Source organism: Patella vulgata, chromosome 6, assembly GCF_932274485.2.
Source record: "Patella vulgata chromosome 6, xgPatVulg1.2, whole genome shotgun sequence".
NCBI lineage: Eukaryota > Metazoa > Mollusca > Gastropoda > Patellidae > Patella > Patella vulgata.
Window position 1 is genome coordinate 10,284,508 of NC_065884.2, and position 21,482 is coordinate 10,305,989.

The 21,482-nt window shown below is 35.6% G+C and overlaps 1 protein-coding gene across 4 annotated transcripts in view; it reads right to left on the reverse strand.

Annotated features, from left to right (window-relative positions):
• Positions 1-21,482, reverse strand: part of LOC126825132 (uncharacterized) — a 67,198-nt gene that overhangs the window by 9,997 nt on the left and 35,719 nt on the right. For 2 of the 4 annotated variants that reach the window (XM_056101591.1, XM_056101592.1), the window contains exon 3: positions 3,377-6,403. In XM_056101591.1, the coding sequence (XP_055957566.1) occupies positions 3,377-6,403 (3,027 nt within the window). Of the gene's footprint in view, positions 1-3,376; positions 6,404-18,665; positions 19,064-19,307; positions 19,442-21,482 lie in introns of those variants that run through there. The other 2 variants (XM_050554626.1, XM_050554627.2) reach the window with 2 other exon arrangements.

Below are 21,482 nucleotides of genomic sequence, written 5' to 3' on the forward strand. Positions count from 1 at the left end.
GTGTAGGCCATCGAAAGTATAAAAAAAAACGAAACGAAATATAGATCTGTACTTTAATCAGATTGCCATACAAACAAATGAAGGGAAATGAAATGAAATGAAATGTGAGGTTTAATTTCATACTTTTCTGCCCTGACAGTGGCACTACAGCCTATTATTATATCGAATTCTAACTGCCAAGGGTTCTATTATGTGTACGCCTATGTGTACACAGGACCTTGGGTTTTACGTCCCATCTGAATGACAGTTATCACCAAATGATCAAACCTTGACCGACACGCGAGGCTTTAATAATAATAATAATAATAAAAAAAATAAATAAAGCTGTAGCTAGTTTGAGACAGTTGTTTGAACAGTTCATCTGTGTTTCCTTCATATGCTGACATTTTCTACGGTTTGTTATATAACTTTTTGTGGTAAAATTTTGCTCTTCACAGTTTTACTATATTGAGCCGACCCCTGTCTTTGCAATGTCAGCATTTCCCCGAGTCAGTCACACTTTGTTTTTATTGACATATAACAGGATTGATCATTGTTTACAGATAAAGGTTTTTGAAAGCTCATGAAATGATTTTTCTTGTAATTTAGACAATATTAATAAAACTGTTCTGGTTAAAAAAAAGTTTGACGAAAACCTTCTCCCTCTCTGGATGTTGACATATTTATTTTTTAAGACGATGGCGTGATCGTTTGATACGTCCTGCATTAAGCTTATATAAGTAACAATGACAATATATTATAGACATTAGCATTGCCAAAAGGATGTCTGATAATTCAAATCATCTACTTGAATAATTATCTTTTTTTTTTTTACTCTTCACACGTACCATAGACGAATTTACATGCAATTAAAACGTCAAAACTAAGTTTTAAAATCCACAAATAGCTCAAATATGTTCGGATAGCACAGATGGATAGCCAAATACTAAAATTTGCCCAGAGTTTCATAACTACAAGTTAGAGCAGTTTTCAAAATAGAGCTACAGCACTCAATAGTATGAAAGATGACTTTACTGTATTTTTATTAGGGGAATCAAGTAGTCAGTGTTTACCCGCACCAGGTTCTAAAGGGTTTGAACTCTAGTTACAAGAAAATCCTTTTAAATACATGTAAATCTTCTTATTACTTATTATTAGAGTCATAGGTACAGTTAATAAAAATACTATCTCTTATCACTTGATATTGTAAACATAAGTGCATTTTCATTACCAATTTTAGGATTTGAGATTTGAAATACTGTATTGTAGACATTTGGGTTAGGGCGTGGAGGAATACAATAAGCTCTAGTTGGACATAATATATCATATTTTTTTACATATTCAAAGAACGAATCAGCATATTGATTGAATATTAAACCAGTTATTTCTCATCACTAGAGTGTGGGACACTGTTAAAAATTCACAGAGATACTAGACATAAAATGGCGTTTAAGGTCTTGGTGTTTTAACAATAATTATATTGTACAGCGCATCTGAACACGTTTTGTGGAAGATAGCACTCTATAAATGTTAATAATAATATAATAATAATAATTTTTCAACATCAATCTGGCTACAGTAATAAAGATGAGTAACCTACATGTACAATGTACGTGCCATGTCGTGTTTCAAGGGAAATTTTGTTCTAACAGTAGTGTATCTGTTTACCGTCCAAATGAACAGGCACAATTTCTTTGCCAGGCCCAAAAAATCCTGAGAAACTTTCTAAGCGAACATCAGGATTGAACCTGTGATCTCCTGAGCCAGCACCCTACTCACTGAGCCACAATGCCTCCAAGAGATTTTAGACAGGTGCTCTTGTATTGTATACATTGTATTGTATGTAATTATAAACTGTTCTAACAACTGATTAAATTGTGATAAATAATTCATTAAGAGATATTGAACAGGTCCATCATTTCTATGTGTTATTACAATACAAAGGTCAAGGAATATTGAATAGTTCTATTGAATATAATAGTCCTAGTTAACATAGTATTATAATACAAAGGTCACGAAATATAACTAAATAGTTCTATTGAATATAATAGTCCATTATTTATTTAAACAAAGGTCAAGAAATATTGAATAGTTCTATTGAATATAATAGTCCTAGTCTATATTATTACAATACATGTACAAAGGTCAAGAAATATTGAATAGATCTATCTATTGAACATTAATAGTTCATTATTTAAACAAAGGTCAAGAAATATATTGAATAGTTCTATTGAATATAATAGTCCTAGTCCATATTATTACAATACAAATGTCACGAAATATCTTGAATAGTTCTATTGAATATAAGAGTCCTAGTTTCCATATAAAGCTATCTTTAAAGGGCTTTTAGTGAAAGCTATATATAATAACAGACAGCTATGGGTAACATTCACTAGATTTATTAACTGACAACGTTTCAATGAGAGTAAACCTCACCTTATCAAGCAATACAAAGGTTACGTTTCGAGAAGAAGCCAATGTGAGGAGAAAAAGTTAAATAATAACAAACAATGTTAGTGAATGTCATATGGTGGAGATGTCTTTAAGAACTACCATCAGGGGCTACCATTTTATTGGTTTAAGCTGAATCAACTCACACATTGTTTATTTTCTTTCACCTCTCATCAATATTTACTCACGACATTCATCTCCATTCTACCTTCTAACCAGGATAGATTATACTAATTTAACGTTTCAATGTGAAGAAGGTCAGAAGAGATGGATTTTATTGTCCAATTAAATTAAATTCACTGATATCGATTGTGTATTTTTCGGACAATATCTGATTTCCCAAGATAAAACTGACTTTACACTATCCTCAAATTAAAAAAACAAAACAATGGTAGATAATCACATGGCTTGGATTCAATTGGTCAAAATGAGCCCCATCAAAAGATTTGACTAAAAAATTTATAGATTTCCTTAGCTTGTTTACATCATGTTTAGAGGATGCCGAATGTTGTATTATTTATCAATTGATCATATCTTTGCAAATACTGAACTAATCTGAACCATTTCAGATCGATATTCCATTTAATTATAGATTCAACTTTCCCACTATTGAGGTATGTAAGGGATTTGGTGGGGACATGACAGTTTGTAATATTGGAATGTACAATACTAACATGGGACACATTTCAATTGTTTTGGTTTTTTTCGTACAACCCACACCCAGCCATCAGAACCCTGTACACTTTACCACAAACAAATGACTACCTGTTCATTTGTTGTCAGTGACAACAGCCCAGCTAAATACTGACCAAATCGATATTTATTTCATGCTATTAACTGAATTATAAAAACACTTTGAGTAACATTCACCCTTGATTAATAATTTTCAAATTACATGTAAACGGAACTTAGTTCAAAATGAATTAAAATTAAAATGGCCACTGACCTCTCTTTAACTGTGACACGGCTTCATGATGGTTGAATTTTCCACAGTTATTAGTTGAGAGTAGAAAATGGATGAATTTATTACTATCACCACTGCTACTCATTCGGCCGTCTCGGTTCCTCAGTGCATCTCCATAATATATAACCATCTTATTGTCGTGGACAAGAATAGGAGCTTTGTCTAACACAGGGCTACCCATGGCTGTGTCGTCTGACATAGGTGTATTGACTACGGAGGTTGACGACGACTGGGCATAACCTTCTATTCGGTTTATTTGAACAAGGCCTTCTGCAGATCTAGCCTCGCTTGCTCTCTGAACTGGCAATGTTTGGGGATTATTTGGAATTCTTTGTACATTTTTTACAACACCATTTAACAAATTCACATGTTCTTTCAACGATTTGGCTGTTGTGTAATTGGGCACAATATGGCCGCTAGACTTATCGTTTGCAAGTAGTTTTTGTGTAAAAACGTGACCTGGCTGCAAGTTACCTGGATTAACCACATTATTCAACGGTTTCATAAAATTGAGACCACTGTTTTCATGATCGTTGACCTTCACAAATGAACGCGCATTGAACGTAACACCCTCGGTCCTAACATCAGATGTATTCACTTTTTCTGATTTATCACTCAAAAATTCTTTAACATCATCACCAATATCATCAAAACCAAAAGTGATGTCAATATTCGACGGAGAATCACGTTTTTTATCCAGGAAGACCACAGACTTATTTTTTCGACCGTTAAGAGGAATTTTCGGAACCGATTTGTTGTTTTTCAATGGTTTCACGTCCACCGAAGGGGTCGGCACTTTTTGAGATCTGGTGTCCTTAAAATTCCTATTAATCATTTTACTATTTGAAGTCACTTGGTTTACTGTCTGGTTCACGGAAATCTTTTTCGTCACAACACTGTTATTGTTTTCCTTATTAGAAGTTACTGACGAACTCACAACAGTTGACGACTGAGCTACAGAAAGAGGAAGAGAGGACATTTTGTCCTGGCTTACAAAGTCTAACTGCCTGATATCAAAGGGTTGAATGGGTGGTGGATCATTATTATTACAGTTTAGCTTAGATACCGAATCAGATTTGGTGCTAATTAATTGTTTATATTCTTGGCTTTTAAGTGTGATCATTAATTTCTCACTTGTAGAAGACGAATAGTCGCACGGTTTAACATCTTGTGAAAGTGAATCACATGTTGCCATGGTAGTTTTATCACTATCAGTAACAACAACAGGACTGTCAATGTTTGTCACAACATCCTCAACTTTTATATTGGCAGTTTCACTAGGTTTAGAATTGGCGTCTATTTTGAGAACTTCCTGGCTCCCACTTTTTTGGCGTGACTTTTCCGTCAAACCAGATCCACTATCCAGTTTATTGTCATCAGGACTTGATCCAATAGAATGGCGCCGTTCTGTCAAGCTGCCCTTCCACACGGTTTGCTTTGGTTTCTCAACAGATTCTTCCGAATAATCTTCCATGGAAGCATCCGGAGAGAACTGACCAATCGGTTTAGGGCCCGCAGCTATTTTTGCATAAGATTTCTGGAACCGTGAAGCAAGCATGTCAGCTTTTGCCGGTTGACCGGCGGGCAGTGATTTCACGGATGCTATGTCGCTATCGTCAATAGAACTAGTTTCACCGGTTAGGGGCAACTCACCAATGGAGCTACGACGCGGCTCCAGGGAGCCGGACTTTTCCTTAGTAACAGCTGTGTTACCAAGAGCTGGGAATGCGGAAAGACTGAAATCTTGGTTTTTGTCTCTAGATTTAATGGGAGGAGGTGTAACTGAGCGAGGCACGGGGGTTGAATAGTTATCACGAAACTTTGACTTAGTAACAGGAAATTCCCTTGAAATTCCTGCCATGAATGGAACCTGTTCTTTCCCATGGATTAAGGTTTTCTTTTTCTTTTTACCTACAACCGTAAACTCTGGTTCTACCTGTGCAACAGGTAAGTCAGTAAAAATATAATGAGCGTCTAATTCAGCTACGTCAATTTCACTTTTACATATTATTGGGGAGGTAGGATGGGTAGATTTGATATCATTGGGAGACTTGGTATGATTCAAAAGTTTCTTTTCATTACTGGTTGTTGTGTCCACATGTAACTTAGAGTTACCTTTCTTTTTATCATTAGTAATGCCCTCTGGAGAGGTTTTGGCAGTCGATGGAGACACCATCTTTTTATTAGTGTCCTTTCCTTTCTTTTCAATCTCTTTTGCGACGGGGGTAGTGTCGAAATGTTCCACTGTGTGATTGTAACCGTTAACTTTTGTTTCTTTTTTCACATTGTTGCCGTTTTTGGTACGTTTCTCACCCCCTTCCTCTTTCACAAGTTTAGTTTTACTTTTTGTCTCAGCACCTTGACCTTTATGCAAAAGGGATTTGTCGCCATCTTGAGATTTAGAAAGTTCGGTATCCTTTTTAGCCCTACCTTCCAGAATCTGGATATTTTCTTCTGTTACTTTTTCATTGGAATTTCCCATGTCCGAGGAGATGTTCGCTAATTCGTCCCCGTTACCTTCAATGTCAATCACAATATGATCGCCTGGTTTAGGCAGAGGCGGAAGGACAAACACTGTAGTCTTGGTTTTCTTGTCTTTACTTCTTTTTACTGTTTTTTCAACCTTAACATCCAAAGTACCATTCGTTTTTTTCAACTGATTTTCTTTAATGTCATTTTGTTCGATAAATTTGACTAGTTCTTCCAAATCTTTATCTCCGACGTAATTTTCCACATTTTCCGCCAAACAAACTTGTTCTACCTTCTTGAGTTTATTTTTCTTATTGCCGATTTTGTTTTTCGGTTCGGTATTGTGAGGTGAGCTTTGTTCCAGACCAGTGAATTGTGAAAGATGCAAGTCGCTGGTAGTAGAGCCATATCTATGGGAGGGGAATACAGAACTATTTAACGCGATTTCTTCTCGACTAACTGGACGTTCTCTCATCTGAGGGTAGCCTTTAGACACCGGATTACCGTTCTCGTCAATCTGTCCTCGACTATCTGTCTCATCTGAAAATACACAAAAAAAATACAGGATTTTAGCACAGAAAAACATTAAGAAGTCCATAAATAAACAAGAGAAAGAGAGAGAGAGAGAGAGAGAGAGATGGGGTTTAACATCCACTCGACACAAACTAGGTCATTTTAGAACTAACACATAGTTCAATAATTCGCTTGCGAGTAAGGGGTCTTTAGGAGTGGGAGGAAACCAAAAGACTCGGAGAAAACCCACAAGGTTGGACAGGCGACCCTACTCCTTGTTACGTAATACAACCGGGGTATCGAAACCACGCCAGTTCACTCAATGACAGACCCTATGATACAGCACGCACATGCTAACTAATCGGCCCATCCCTCCCCCCCCCTCACCCCAAATACATAAACAAGAGATTTGAAAATAATGGTAAATTTATACTTCCTGAGTAATAATAAAAACATCATGCTATCAATGAAGTATAACACTAGAAAATATACCTTTATTTTATCACAGATATAGATGTATAATGTGGATCTGATGATGTATATAATGTATAAGTTGTGATTTATTATTAGATGGTTTATATTTAAAGGAGCTAAATCGCTAACATTTGGGACCTAGAAATTGACAAAAGTCGGTCGCAACGCATATAATACTGTAATATGAATGTATATAAACTGATTTACATTCAATGGTTTCCGTTTTTACTCCAATTTCAAATCAGTTATGTTCGGCGAAATAAGTCAGCAGTCTCAAGCGATTGCAAATTTCTAGCGTCTGGTTATTCCAGTCTACATACGCCGTTTGATTTGGTGCAATGTGTCTAGCCTCGTCCCTCGAGTCTCTTGATACAACTGGGGCTGAAGCGCATTATGATACACGATTCGTGTACCAATGGTAAAATGTTTATTTTGTTTTAAATATTGGATATCAAAAGCCCATCTTTTTCCGTAAGATCACAACATGAATGTTGATTTAATTTGACAAATAAATCGTGTTTTCAATGTTGAAGATTTTGGATGATAATGAGTTAGAGACTTAGCTACTTTAAGTACCAAACAAACATTCTTTATCTTAACAAGGAAGTATAACACTAGAAAGTATACCTATATTTCAGCACAGATAGAGATATATATTGTATTAATTAATGTATTAGATAGGTATATAGGTATATATCCAAGTACCAGGTATTATATGCTATATTCAACAAACGTTCTGTATCTTATATAACACATGAGTGTAAATAAAGTCTTCAGTAGAGATATATAGATATATTGTAAAAACATGGTTTATTATATTATAATAGATGATATATATACTGGTACTGTGCTATATATAACTCGTGTTCTGTATCATATTAATGATGTCTATTTATATTTGGCATGTTAAAGTTAGGTACAACATTGTCAATAATGACTAATTCCCATGCTCTTTGATCTGTCAATTAAATATATTAGAGGTTGTTAGAATAGAAGTATATTTAACTAATTAACATTTCAACAGCGGTCATGGTTACGATCCCCAGGTGTGAGTTTATGTGGCTCTCAGATAAGGACGCCTTCTCAACCTTGTCTGCGATATCACGATCGATGGACGTTAAACAGTAACAGAAGAAGATTTGAACAGCAATTATTTTTGGGGGGAGGGAGGGGTTGAAAACATGTCGTTTTTCACTCCTGTTTTCTTCATAAAAAAGAAAGTAGGAAACTTTAAATACAACTAATCTACATGTATATAAAAAAATATATAAACAAAATTTCAAGTGTCACAAATCGTAAATCATTAACAATCTCTGTCCAATACAATCTATATCAACTCGTCAAAAGATATTTACAATACCAGTATCTACATCTTCATCTTAAAAACCCAACAAATCTTGTAAATTAGTCTTCTTAATCTGTACTTTAGGTTAAAACAAAAGACACATAACCTTCTAAACAAAGTCTATTTCCTTTAATTCAAATCTTTTTATACATACATTACGTCCTTGTTTTATAAAGCAAGTCTCGGACAGACAGGTCCGACTGGTCAACTTGACATCACTAGTTATCCATCCTTTCAGCATGCCGTCGCGTCCCCGTTTATTTTTACAACAAAGTCGTTTATTTACATTCAAACCACTATAATGTCTGAAACTAGAACAGTATATTGACAGTTGTTGTTGGGAAGTCTTGTATCTCTGGCGGCAAATTATTACAACACAGTGAACAAAAGTCTTAGAGAAAACTGCAACAGACATAAAGAGGAAAGTCTGAGCTTGACAATTTTATCTTAATCTTTAAAATATTTCACACGAAGAAGAAAGGCAACTCAATGCGTCAGAAATCGGTAATCTTCAGTAAAAACTTTTTATCAACTCATTTGTTAAGATAAAATAAAAAGAAATAAAAAAAGAAAGAAACAGAGTTATATGCCTTATTCTTCAGCACAAACCAAGTTAATAAAGATGAAAATACGCCATGCAGTGTGCTCGAGTGAAACTTTGCTAGCTGGTGCAAACAGCAAGACATTTAGCCCAATTTCAGTCATGCCTCTAAATTTAAGTAGGTTTATAAATCTTCAAAGATAATGTTACATATATATAATATTCTGACCCGACATATGTAAACAAGAATAAAGTAAGTATGAATATTGAGTAGGGCGTGATCAAGCTATTTGATACAACCAGCTTGCAGTGAGCCAGTAATCTCTCCTATAACATGATATAATGACGTGTCTAAACTTAGATCACATGTCGTCTAAACTTAGATCACATGTCGTCGTGTAGGGACAGTTCCTCGAATTCTTTTAAAATATTGTCACAGATTTTAACATGGTCATACAAATAAATATTGGATCTCATGAAATATGACGTATGAAGAATAATCCATTAAATATGTCATACAGTAACTGAGTAAGCTATTTCGTAACATGTGTTAGCTTATGATACAGTAATGGTCTTTAAAGTGCCAATATGAACATGATTAATCGTCTTTAGTCATTGAATAAGAATTTTATCCTTCTTTTAGTTGAATATGTATATTTTTGAAATTTTAACAGTTTAAGCTCTGGTGCTTTCCATATTCTTTTTGAACAATGGCCATTGTTCATCTCTCTATGAATAACGTCACTTACTTACTGTAAACAAACGTTATTTTGTTTAAACAACTACTTTAAGATTCAGAGTTTTCAAACACAGTTTCTGAGAACTGTGGAGGTAGGTAAACCTACTCCGTGTCATGTACAGCCGGGGAATTAAAACCACGCCAGATGACTTAATGACAGACCTTATGATACAGCGCGCTTGTAGGATTCAATAATATACATGTGGTATGTTTTAACACTATGTAAAGATTGGACATAGGTTTACATAAATTAATAAGAATATTGCTACTTTCAGTTTATAGATTACATAAACTTGGAAACTATACAACTGTGAAAAGAAATGGAATGGGGTTTAACGTCCTAATGCTTTGCTCCAACTGGGCTAATGAAGAAGGCATACGCCATAGATTGTTTTATGAGGGAAATTTTGTCCGAACAATGGCTACACGGCCGACTTTTATATTGAATATCAACTGTCAGGGCTTCTTTTTTTTCAGGACCTTGGTTTATCATTCCATCCTAAGGACTACACATGGTCCCTTGCCAGGCCTTCCGTCCTGTACAATGACAATAGCGAACCTCCAGGTTAACAAGCTATTATGTCTTACTCACTGAGATACTTTGGCCCTCAACTGTTAAAAAGACAGCTTTGACAACAAAAACTTTCAGATAATTCCAATACTCAAATCTATCCAATACCCAAATCTATCCAATATGTATTTGAAACTATAAATAATATAGAGTTTCAAATATCTATAATATCAACGAAAACCATATTGCTTTAAGACACTTACCATGAAACCTGTCTTCTCAAATATCTAATAACAACAGTGTAGGAATACAACTCAATATGGTGTCAAATTTACATTAATAAATCTCTGTCAACAAGAACAATCAATCCATTCATATAAATCCAAATTATACAATTCTGTACATAGCTGTCTGAACAGCAATCATTACATTATATAATATTACATAAAGAACTTCTCTCCCTTGTCAAGATTACTCCCCAACCTTCTTACAGAAAAAACTGTCATGTCCTTGATGAACTTTAACCTTTTGACCCCTGCACCATGTGTTAAAGGTAAAGGATCATATTAGTCATGATTATATCAGATCTGTGATCTCAGACTTGAGTGATCACATGACTATCTTTTAGAAGAAGATATGTCTTTATTTATGACAAAATAGAATTATAGAAAGAACTTGAGCATAGTTATGAAATAGACCTTATCAATTCACAAAATGTTTAGTCAACCTACATGTACCCTATACATTCACAAAATGTTTAGTCATCGTGACAATTTTAGGCTTGTAAACAATTCAAGATGAACAGAAATTTCAGCCGACAAAGAAACAAAATCTAACATAAACTTATCACTTAGGTACAAATTGGTACTATCGTACTACTGTACCATTATACTGATACTTAAGTTTTACATACAATTATTACTTGACTTGATGAAATGAAATGGGGTTTAACGTCCTACTGTTTTGCTCCGAACTGAGCTAATGAAGACGGGCATACGCCATACAGTGTGCTATGAGGGAAATTTTGCCTACTCTTATATCGAATTCCAACTGTCAAGGGATCTTTTACGTGCACGCCAATGTGTACACGGGACCTTGGTTTTTTGTCTCATCCAAATGACTAGACAGCTGTCCTTGTCAGGCCCTCCTTCCTGCAACACTGACAAGGGGGAACCATGCCAGAAAATCTGGGTGAACTTTCTCGGCTAATGCAGTGATCGAACACCCGACCTCCAGGCTAGCGAGCCAGCGTCTTACTCACTTAGCCACCGTGATCCCCGTGACTTGATGAAATTTGATGTAAATGTAATTGGTTTCAATCAATTGACTCTTAAGTCATGTTTGATATTTATTAAGAAATAACTACAATTCATAATAAAAAATATATGGGTATGTTGGAAGAATCGAAAGGAATACGCACAAATCCCTGTTGGAAGGTAAGTTATAGTACTCTGCATTCAATTCGTTCCAGAATGAATCACGTAACTCAAACACGGTTGAAATGTATGTGAATAGAAATTTCTGGGAAAATGAAATGCAATTTAACATCCTATGGTTTTGCTCCGACTGGGCTAATAAAGATGGCCATACGCCATACAGTGTACTATGAAAGAAATCTTGCTTGGACAGTGGCGCTACAGCCTACTATTATATCAAATTACAACTGCCAAGCTATATTTTACATGCACGCAAATGAATACATAAGACTTTGGTTTTTTTGTCCCATCCGAAGGACTAGACAACTGTCCTTGTCAGGCGCTATGTCCATAGAACACTGCCGGGAAATCTCAAACTTTCTTAGCCAACACCACGATCAAACCTGCGACCTCCAGGCTAGCGAGAGACAAGATCAACTCTTGTCAAGAATAACCATGTGGTATACAGGGAGCCTCATCCAGTCGCAGTTACGAATGTCCACCTCAGGTCCTGAACGGCTGAGAAATAGCATTTGAAAGATTAATGGCCTAAATGAGTTGTTTTCTCAGCCTAGTTCCTACATGTAGCTTTACACTTAAAACAGAGAGGGGGGGGGGGGGAACGAGAGAGAGTTTAACGTCCACTCAACACAAACTTTTTGGGAGTAACATATGGTTCAATTTTATTACAATAATAATTCACGTGTGCGTAGGGGTCTTTAGCAGTCGGAGGAAACCGGAGGACCCGGAAAACCCCACGAGGTTGGACAGGCAACCCCTTGTCACGTACAACCGGGGAATCGAAACCACGCCAGTTGACTCAATGACAGACCTTAGTTATGATACAGCACGCACATGCTAACCATTCGCCCCCGCCCCCTACTTAAAACAGTCAATTACTAAGAATTAAAATACGTTCAAATGAGGAGTGAACACAAGCGGCACTCCTGTGCTGTCGGATGCCTTTCAACTAGTAGTGACAAGTCTCAATACTGTTTCTTGGTGAACATATTCCTTAAATGCTGGCCTTATACATTTAAAATTTATGGCTTAAAAAATAATTTAAAAAAAAAAAAAAAAAACATTCACTCAGTCACCAATACTCACCATGGCTAAACTTTTCTAAAGACAAGTGAATTGGCAATCATCTGACAAAATTTATAGTTATGACGTACATGTCAAAATATAGAAAGCTATTCTTAGTCTGAGAATTTGTCCATTTTGTCATTTATTCTATAATAACTGAGCCCAAGCATTATAAATAAACATGAAATGAAATTCTTATTGCTAGAGAGGTGAGCACGGTGAGCAATGATTTTTTTTTAGAAACTGAAACCTGGGTTTGAATGTTTCACCAGTACATGGGATAAACAGGATATGATTATTGTATTAAATTATAATTATTTATATTTGTCGAGACAAAGATTACTTTTGTCAAATCGTTTGCTTCCTTTTAAGCTCTATATCCGTGATTGTGACATTTAATTTCCCTCAAGGGGTTTTTATTTCAATTTCTCCTCAGCTAAAACTATATATTACTTAGTTTTTACTGAATTTATCAGAATAATAAATTCAAGACAAAAAACAAAACTCTTTGGACAAATTTGATTTAATTACAGGAAAGAGATAATACCTAATAATTTCAAATTTATCTAAATAAAACCAATTCAGGACAATTTATTAAATTATTAGCCAATCATTGAGCCACCATTGTAGTGGGAAGTCCTCCAGTTTCACAAAGAGAAGAAAAAAAAATTCATAGTTTGACTTCTGCTGTTGACGTTTTCCTACATTTCTGAAAGGAAAGCAAGGGTATTAACTCGTAAAGACAAAAGAGTTCAACTACAAAGTAAAACAAGGGCCATAACTCTACATTGGATGGTAACTTTTGCTTTTAGAACTTTCACAAGATTCTACAATGTAAAACAAGGGCCATAATTCAACGGGCTTCTTCATTTCATAAAATCGAATGCATAGAAATCTCATACAGATTGGACGATAACTTTTGTGGTTCACAAGACTGTACCATGTGAAATAATGGTCATTATTCTACAATTAACAAATTCAAATTCTTCCTTTCAATAACTGATTGCAACAACTACATGTATATAAATTTTTAAACGATCTGATGATAAATGTTGTCTGTAGTAGAGAGTTCATAAGAAATTGTTGACCACCGGGAGGAGGGAGAGAGAGAGAGAGAGAGAGAGAGAGATGGGGTTTAACACTGACACAAACTAGGTCATTTCAGGACTAACATATGGTTCAATTTTATTTCAATAATTTGCTTGCACATACATGTAGTGTCTTTTGCAGTGGGAGGAAAACGGAGGACCCGGAGAAAACCCACAAGGTTGGACAGGCGACCCTACCAACAGGCAAATACGACGAAATTTCAAATGGATTATTTGATACACTATTTCCTTAAATAAACTTCAGTGTGAACACAGCCATTAGAATATGGATATTCACTGATCCGTGACTAGAAGTGATGACAATACCGGACCTACGAGAGATAATACCGGACCTACCAGAGATAATATAGAATGAGTTGATAGATATATAGATTATGCTGAATTTTGTATTTTTATAGGTTTGTTTACCTTGGGTTTTTTTTTTTAGATTAAGTCAATAAGTGATAAACCTAGTCATCCTCTACTGGGGATGTAAGTAAATATATACCACAGCAACCCTACTGGGTACAATATTATTGTTGTGGCTGACCTCCCCTGACCCTTGTTTATCCTGGCAGACAGTAATCTGTCTCTCTACATAAATCTGGATCAATTTACTAGAAGTGGATTTTGCTGACACAAATTATAACATAAATTAGAAATTTGATTGCTTATCTTTGGCTTTTAATTCCTGATGTGCCATTTCAGCGCTATAGAATCACTTGCAAACTACAATATTGTGAAAGATGAATTTCTAATATCAGTCCAAAACTGATTCAATTCCGTTCAATATTTACAAAGATACATGTGTGTGTGGAATTAAAATTTCACTGATGTATGCTGCTGTCTATGCAATAAGCCTGTCGCCATTTTGTTGTCCGTGAAAATTCATTGATGGGCCTTTTCTATACCCAATCGGATCCAAGCCAGGACATTATCTATAAGTGTTGGTATTTTGATTGGTTATTTAAAGATACATTATGGAATATTAGATAAAGAGCTGGTAGTTCTCACTAAAATAGTTAAAAACTAGATAATGTATAGGGAATTTTGATCCACCCGGAACCTAGAATTTAGCGATTGAATTTTGGGCCTAGCCTCGATCATCATTACTAAAGTTGGTACGATAAAAAACATAGTCTCAATTATCCATTTTTTAATCAGCAACAGTAGACCTGGTTCTAATCCAGTAAATATCACAGCCTAGCGATGACATTGAGAGTTGATTAGGGTTTAGATAAGTTAATTAATGTCTAATTTATAATTTAGATAACATTTCAGGCCTAAAGAAAGACCCGCAATTTGCCGATTTAGCTCTTGCATAATGTATGCTTAATTAAATGTTAAATAAATCTGAGTACGTATTAGCATGGATTAAGCTGTGGGAAATTCGATTTTTCTTTTTTTTTTTTGGGGGGGGGGGGGGAGCCAATGGCGCATCAGGACTTTTAATATTATTAGCTCTGTTTGACTCAAAGAAAAAATTATTTTTATCTAAAAGTTGGATATTTGTAATGACCAGACATGAAAAATTAAATGTCAGAAGAAAAAAAACGCTTTAAATTAAACGTATTAACTGAACCTAGTTGAATAATTTACAAGTTTACTGATTTCAAAAAGATCTTGAAATTTAAAATATGTAAAAAATGAGAAGAATGCTAGGAAGATATTTTTAGCAGATAGTGACACAGATAATCTCTCTTTCCTCACAACATGACAATGTTAGTTGATGACAGTTATTTAATGGTGAATATTTCATCAACTCTACACTAAATTATATTATGGCCGAATGGTTAGCATGGGCATGCTGTATCATAAGGTCTGTCATTGAGTCAACAGATGTGATTTCGATTCCCCAGTCGTACGTGACAAGGACTAGGATCGCAGGCCCAACCTCGTGGGTTTTCTCCATGTCCTTCGGTTTCCTCCCACTGCTAAAGACCCCTGTTCGGAAGCGAATGATAGAAATAAAATTGAATCATGTGTTAGTCCCAAAATGACCGAGTTTGTGTCGAGTGGACATTAAACCCTCTCTCTCTCTATATATATATTATCACAGTTCAAATATTACAAACAAGGGAGCAAAAGGAGCAGGAATGAGTCTGGAAGTAAGGAACCTTTCGCAGACATTGCCTGGATCAAATTCAGACTGTGTCAGGCACAAACTCACTGGTGCCTCCTTTCACAGACATTGCCTGGAACAAATTCAGACTGTATCAGGCACAATCTCACTGGTGCCTACTTTCACAGACATTGCCTAAAACAACATCAGGTTGCGTTAGGCACAATATCACTGATACCTCCTTTCACAGACATTGCCAGAACAAATTCAGGTTGCATTAGGCACAGCCTCACCAGTGCCCGTCATTTTGTCCGGCACTGATTAGTTGGTTTCAGTGTTTTAACGATACCTTTCATAACTATCCTATATAGATTTTTTATTTTCATTTATGTATGGCCCAAAGTTCCAACCGTAAAGCTTTGAGTATGCTTTTAAAATTCTCTTACACAGTCACCCTAAAAACCACAAATTCAACAACTGGAAATGTGTGTGAATTAGTCTTACTCTTACTAAAACTATCTAGTACACTATCCATAAAAGTGTTTTTTTGTCTTGGTCAGCACTGAACCATTTGTAAAAATCTAATTCAATTTAAAGTTTAAAATTAGAAACTAAGTGTAAAATAAACAAAGAAATTGAAATTGAAACTGTCATGTTTTAAATGTCAATATACCATCCCGGATGCTAGTTCTACATTTTATTTACAGTTCAGTGATTCGAATGAATACATAAAAAAATTAAATTTACATGTAGGTTTATATAAGCTGTAAAATAAACAGCCCATTAACATATTATATAACTTGAATTGCCTTTTTCTTATTTTAACTAAATAAAAGTTATTGTTTTTCTGAAAACAGAATGTGCATAATATACAAAGATATTCTAGAATTCCCCTTAAATCAACTGAAAACCACCTGATCGATAAAACATATTTCCAGCAAAAATTATATCACATTACATGGTAGAACAGTACAACATAAATAATGTGTTTATGCCCAAATTGACATGATACAGCAGTACAAAATTTGTTTGAGCCATACATGACAAAGTAGAGCAGTACATAATGTGTTTTTAAAAACCATACATGACATAGGACAGTACACTATATGTTTAAGCCATACATAACATAGTAGAACAGTACACAATGTGTTCAAAGCCACACATGACTTGGTAGAACAGTACACAATGTGTTTAAGCCATACATGACTTGGTAGAACAGCACACAATGTGTTTAAGCCATACATGACATAGTAGAACAGTACATGATGTGTTTAAGCCATACATGACATAGTAGAGCAGAACACAATGTGTTCAAGCCATACATGACTTGGTAGAGCAGTAGTACACAATGTGTTTAAGCCATACTTGACTTAGTAGAACAGTACACGATGTGTTTAAGCCATACATGACTTGGTAGAGCAGTACACTATTTGTTTATTAAGCTACATTTAGAGCAATGCATGAGCAATACATGTACATGACATGATAGAGAAATCATCTCCTGGTAATTAAGTGGGTGTATTTTGAATATTTTATGAATCATTCATTTCTTTGTGAATGTATTATTGCTTCTGCAAGCTTCAACAGACCGTTGAAACACCTGCGTGGTACTAAATGTATAAACGTATTTGTCTGTGCATTATTATGACAAAATAAACCACTGGATCCAGGATAAAAAAAAATGAACATCATTTAGATACAAATCATTATGTTGTTTGTTTTTATTGTCTTTTAGTTTGTTAATTTTAATTAAACCGATTTAATTACTGACAAGATAAAGTTTGTGAATTATCAATGTCAAAATGGAACATTAATAAACTTTGATCAACTTTCGTGATCAACATCAACATTAAGTCGGGGAACTCCTGAGTAAAGAGCTGTTGGTGTAAGAGAAATGGGGTTTAACATCCACGAGACACAAACTATGTCATTTCGGGACTAACATATGGGTCAATTTTATTTCAACAATTCGCTTGTGTATAGGGGTCTTTCTTTAATAGTGGGAGGATCCGGAGAAAAGCATGAGGTTGAACAGGCTTGTCACGTACAAGTGGAGAATCGAAACCACTCTACTTGACTCAATGACACCCTTATGATGGAACACGCACAGTCGCACACGTTAATCATTCGACCGACCAACCCCCTGTTGTTTAAGGAAAGTCCAAGCAGCAATTATAGTATATAAATAGTTAGTCAGAAATGTCTGACTCTTTTGGGAGTCTTTTTGATGTCAATAATTGTGACATTTAATAACCATAATCACAGCAAGGAACATTAAACACTTCCGACTAATCTATAATAATCTAACAAAGGTACATTTGGGATTCATTCCAGATCTTTTTTCTCAATGAAATGAAATGAAATGGGGTTTAACGTCCTACTGTTCTGCTCCAAACTGGGCTAATGAAGACGGGCATACGCCATACAGTGTGTTTTTAGGGAAATTTGCCCGGACAGCGGCACTATGGGCTACTCTTATATCGAATTCCAACTGTCAAGGGATCTTTTACGTGCACGTCAATGTGTACACGGGACCTCGGTTTTTTATACCATCCGAACGACTAGGCCGCTGTCCTTGTCAGGCGCTCCGTCCTGCATCACTGACAAGGGGGAACCACGCCGGAAAATCTGGATGAACTTTCTCGGCCACTGCAGGAATCGACCACCCGCCCTCCAGGCTGGTGAGCCAGCACCTTATCCACTAGCCAACGTGACCCCCCTTTTTTCCCAAGCTTTGCCTAAACTGTAGTTTTACATGACTGTCTCAAGGATATGGTCAAAACGATTAAAGCCCTGCTTTTTTGTCATTTTATTTTTCTTTTTTACTTAGGAAGGTACATTTGTCTCCATCCCACATCTTCTCAACCCCTGTCATAACATAACCACAGTTTTATACGACAGTTCAATAACAAGCCAAGATTAACATTTGTTTACCATTATTAAGATTAGACGAAGGTAAACCGAACATTGATTATTAATGACCAGAATCCTGGATGAATAATTACTAAGGTACAGCCTAAATACTTACACAGTCTACCTTGATACTCCCAGTAATTAACTGTTTATTTATAGTAATACGGTATATATAGAGCTATATTCCCTGCTTATATACCACAGTTTTTAAATAATATACCACAGTGTATGATATACCACGGTTATAAGCTGTGTACATCAACAGGACACAGGGAGTTTCAAGGTTATTTAGATCTTATATTAACCCCCAATCAATAGACAGTCAGTCAGTCACAGCAACACTAGATTCACCTCAATAGAACAACACAGGGTTTATACTGTATAGCTAAAAGTTAACATTCCACATAGTTCTACACTATGAAACATGTGACCTAGTTGATTAATCAGACACCTAAATCATCACAATATCACAGTTTATATCACAAGTTTCAAAAACAAGACTTTTACTTAAAAACTCAAGCTTCACATGAGCCACAAAATTACGAGACTTGACGAGATGCAATGAGATTCACACTGAGGCGTGTTCTTGACAGTCCGAGAATTAAATCAATATAGAACACAGGGTGTTGTGGTGAGCTGTAGGCTTATTATACACACACTGAGAATTATACATACACACATATATACCACACCTATTACTGGGGTATATCACTTATACCATGGTAAAATATACCACATAAACCAACATTATACCTACTTGTCTATGAATATGACATCATATTTCGGTGTATAAATTACTTCGTGATAATTATCTGAGTGCTATATTTGGTAACACTAATATAGCGGCCATCACAAACTGATCATGTGACTATAGAGCTAGCAGAAACAACATGTGTGTACTTTGTCATCCTCTGCTATCACATGACTGATGAACTGCCCTGTTTAAATTCATGTATATGTATGTATATTTTGGGTTAGGGTATTTGTTTACAGATTGTATATAGAAGTTATCTATACCAGACCAGAGAAATATAACACATGCTCTCTATATAATATCTAACTAGTGGTCACCACTTGTAAACCACTCATCACCCATATGCTTCACTGCTTGAAACTAATAGCTTTTTTAATAATCAAATTGATTTTTGAAGGTTACTCAATTTGCAAACCCATATGGCTCGAAGCCCTGGGTATATTTCTGTGAACTTTGTGACTTAAGATAGAAACAGGATACTACATGGAAATTTTCTAAACTTTGATGGGAATGCCATAACAAATGGTTTCACATGAACTCAAATATGTCATTTAGCAAAAAACATTTTAAAAATTTTATCTTTAAAATTTCATTTTAGTTAAATATTTAGCTTGCCATCAGTAATTTTAGCAGTAGGAGAAACCGATGACCATTCTTCAAGTGGAACATCGTTGGAACTGAAGACACTTTTTTGGTAAACAGAATTGTATTTAATATATTACTGACACATTATTGAGGTCATCTTAGACTAAAATAGTCATTACTATCAGTTGACCCAGCATAGCACAGGTAGCCATGAATCAAAGTAGAATAACCCCGTCCATAGCCACCGGGCACATGTTACTCCCCGGGGTGGTGGAGCAACCCCTATATACCAAATTTTAGCCTCAGGACAGCCCTAGTGTAGCCACCAACCCTGAACAGACAAACGAACGACAGTCATAAATATTAGTATAGATTTCTAAGGTAATATGCGCCATGCGAGTGCGAGAATTTTTCACGTCCAGCAGCATTTGCTCCTACTTTAAGCTGAATTCTAAAGATTTATATTTGCTACAAGTCGGATCATGCACTGCAGCGTTTTCCACTAATACACGTTTCACTATCCAACATTTAACTCATGCTCATGCAATTTATCTACCTTGACCTTGGGTTCACAGGTCGGAGCAGAACAGTATGATGTTAAACCACCATTTCATTTCATTTGGTTTCACAGTTCACATAACTTTCAAACACAAACTTTATTCATGAAATACCATGTGGTTTAACAATGTGTATATTCTAAAATCAGATCCATATCAGATCTATTAACCAACCAAGAATCTTGGTGCATAGTAAAGTAAGCCACAGTTAGCCGAGATTAGAGTAAACTACAAGGGAAGACAACTCTGCTGCGAAGATAGGAATTTACAGGATTAGTAAGCTGTGTTTCCTTGGAACAAGAAACAGTCAAATCATAATAAATTTTCTTAAAAATTCAAGAATTTTTTAACTGAACTGACGATTTTGATAATTTGAAATGGAGAATGAATGAATGGATTCAGGTTTAACGTCCGACGACACACCTCATGCAGTGTGCCGTGAGGGATATTTCGCTCGGACAGCAATTGACTTTCAACTGTCGAGGGATTTTTGACGTGCACGGCAACGTGTACATGGGACCCTGGACTTTCATCCAATTCTAACGTCTAGACACTGTTCCTTGCCTGGACCTCCATCCTGCACCCTAAGAAGAGGAAACCATGCCTGGATTGAACACAAGACCTCCAGATTAGCAAGCCAGGATCTTACTTACCGAGCCACAGCGGCTTTCTCACAAGAAATTTTACAAAAATAAAAAAACAACCTTACACCATACCTTACACTATTGATCTTCAATCTTGTACAAAATTCATTAATTTCAATCTAAAGACAAGAGCCACCCGACTCTACAAGTTGACTTTAGACTAAAACCAGTTAGTCAAATCACCGAGATTGATCCCAACACCTAGCTCCTTCAATATTCAAGGAGAAAAGAAAATCAATTATTTTCCTCTGATTGAGAAACGAACGTGTCTAGTCTTAGCCGTGTCTTTATACGTAGACTTTGATTGGCTGTGATTGGTGTTTAATTGTCCATTGATCTATCAACATATCCTTGTTCTCAACATATTCTTCTAATTTCTAGTTGATTGGGTT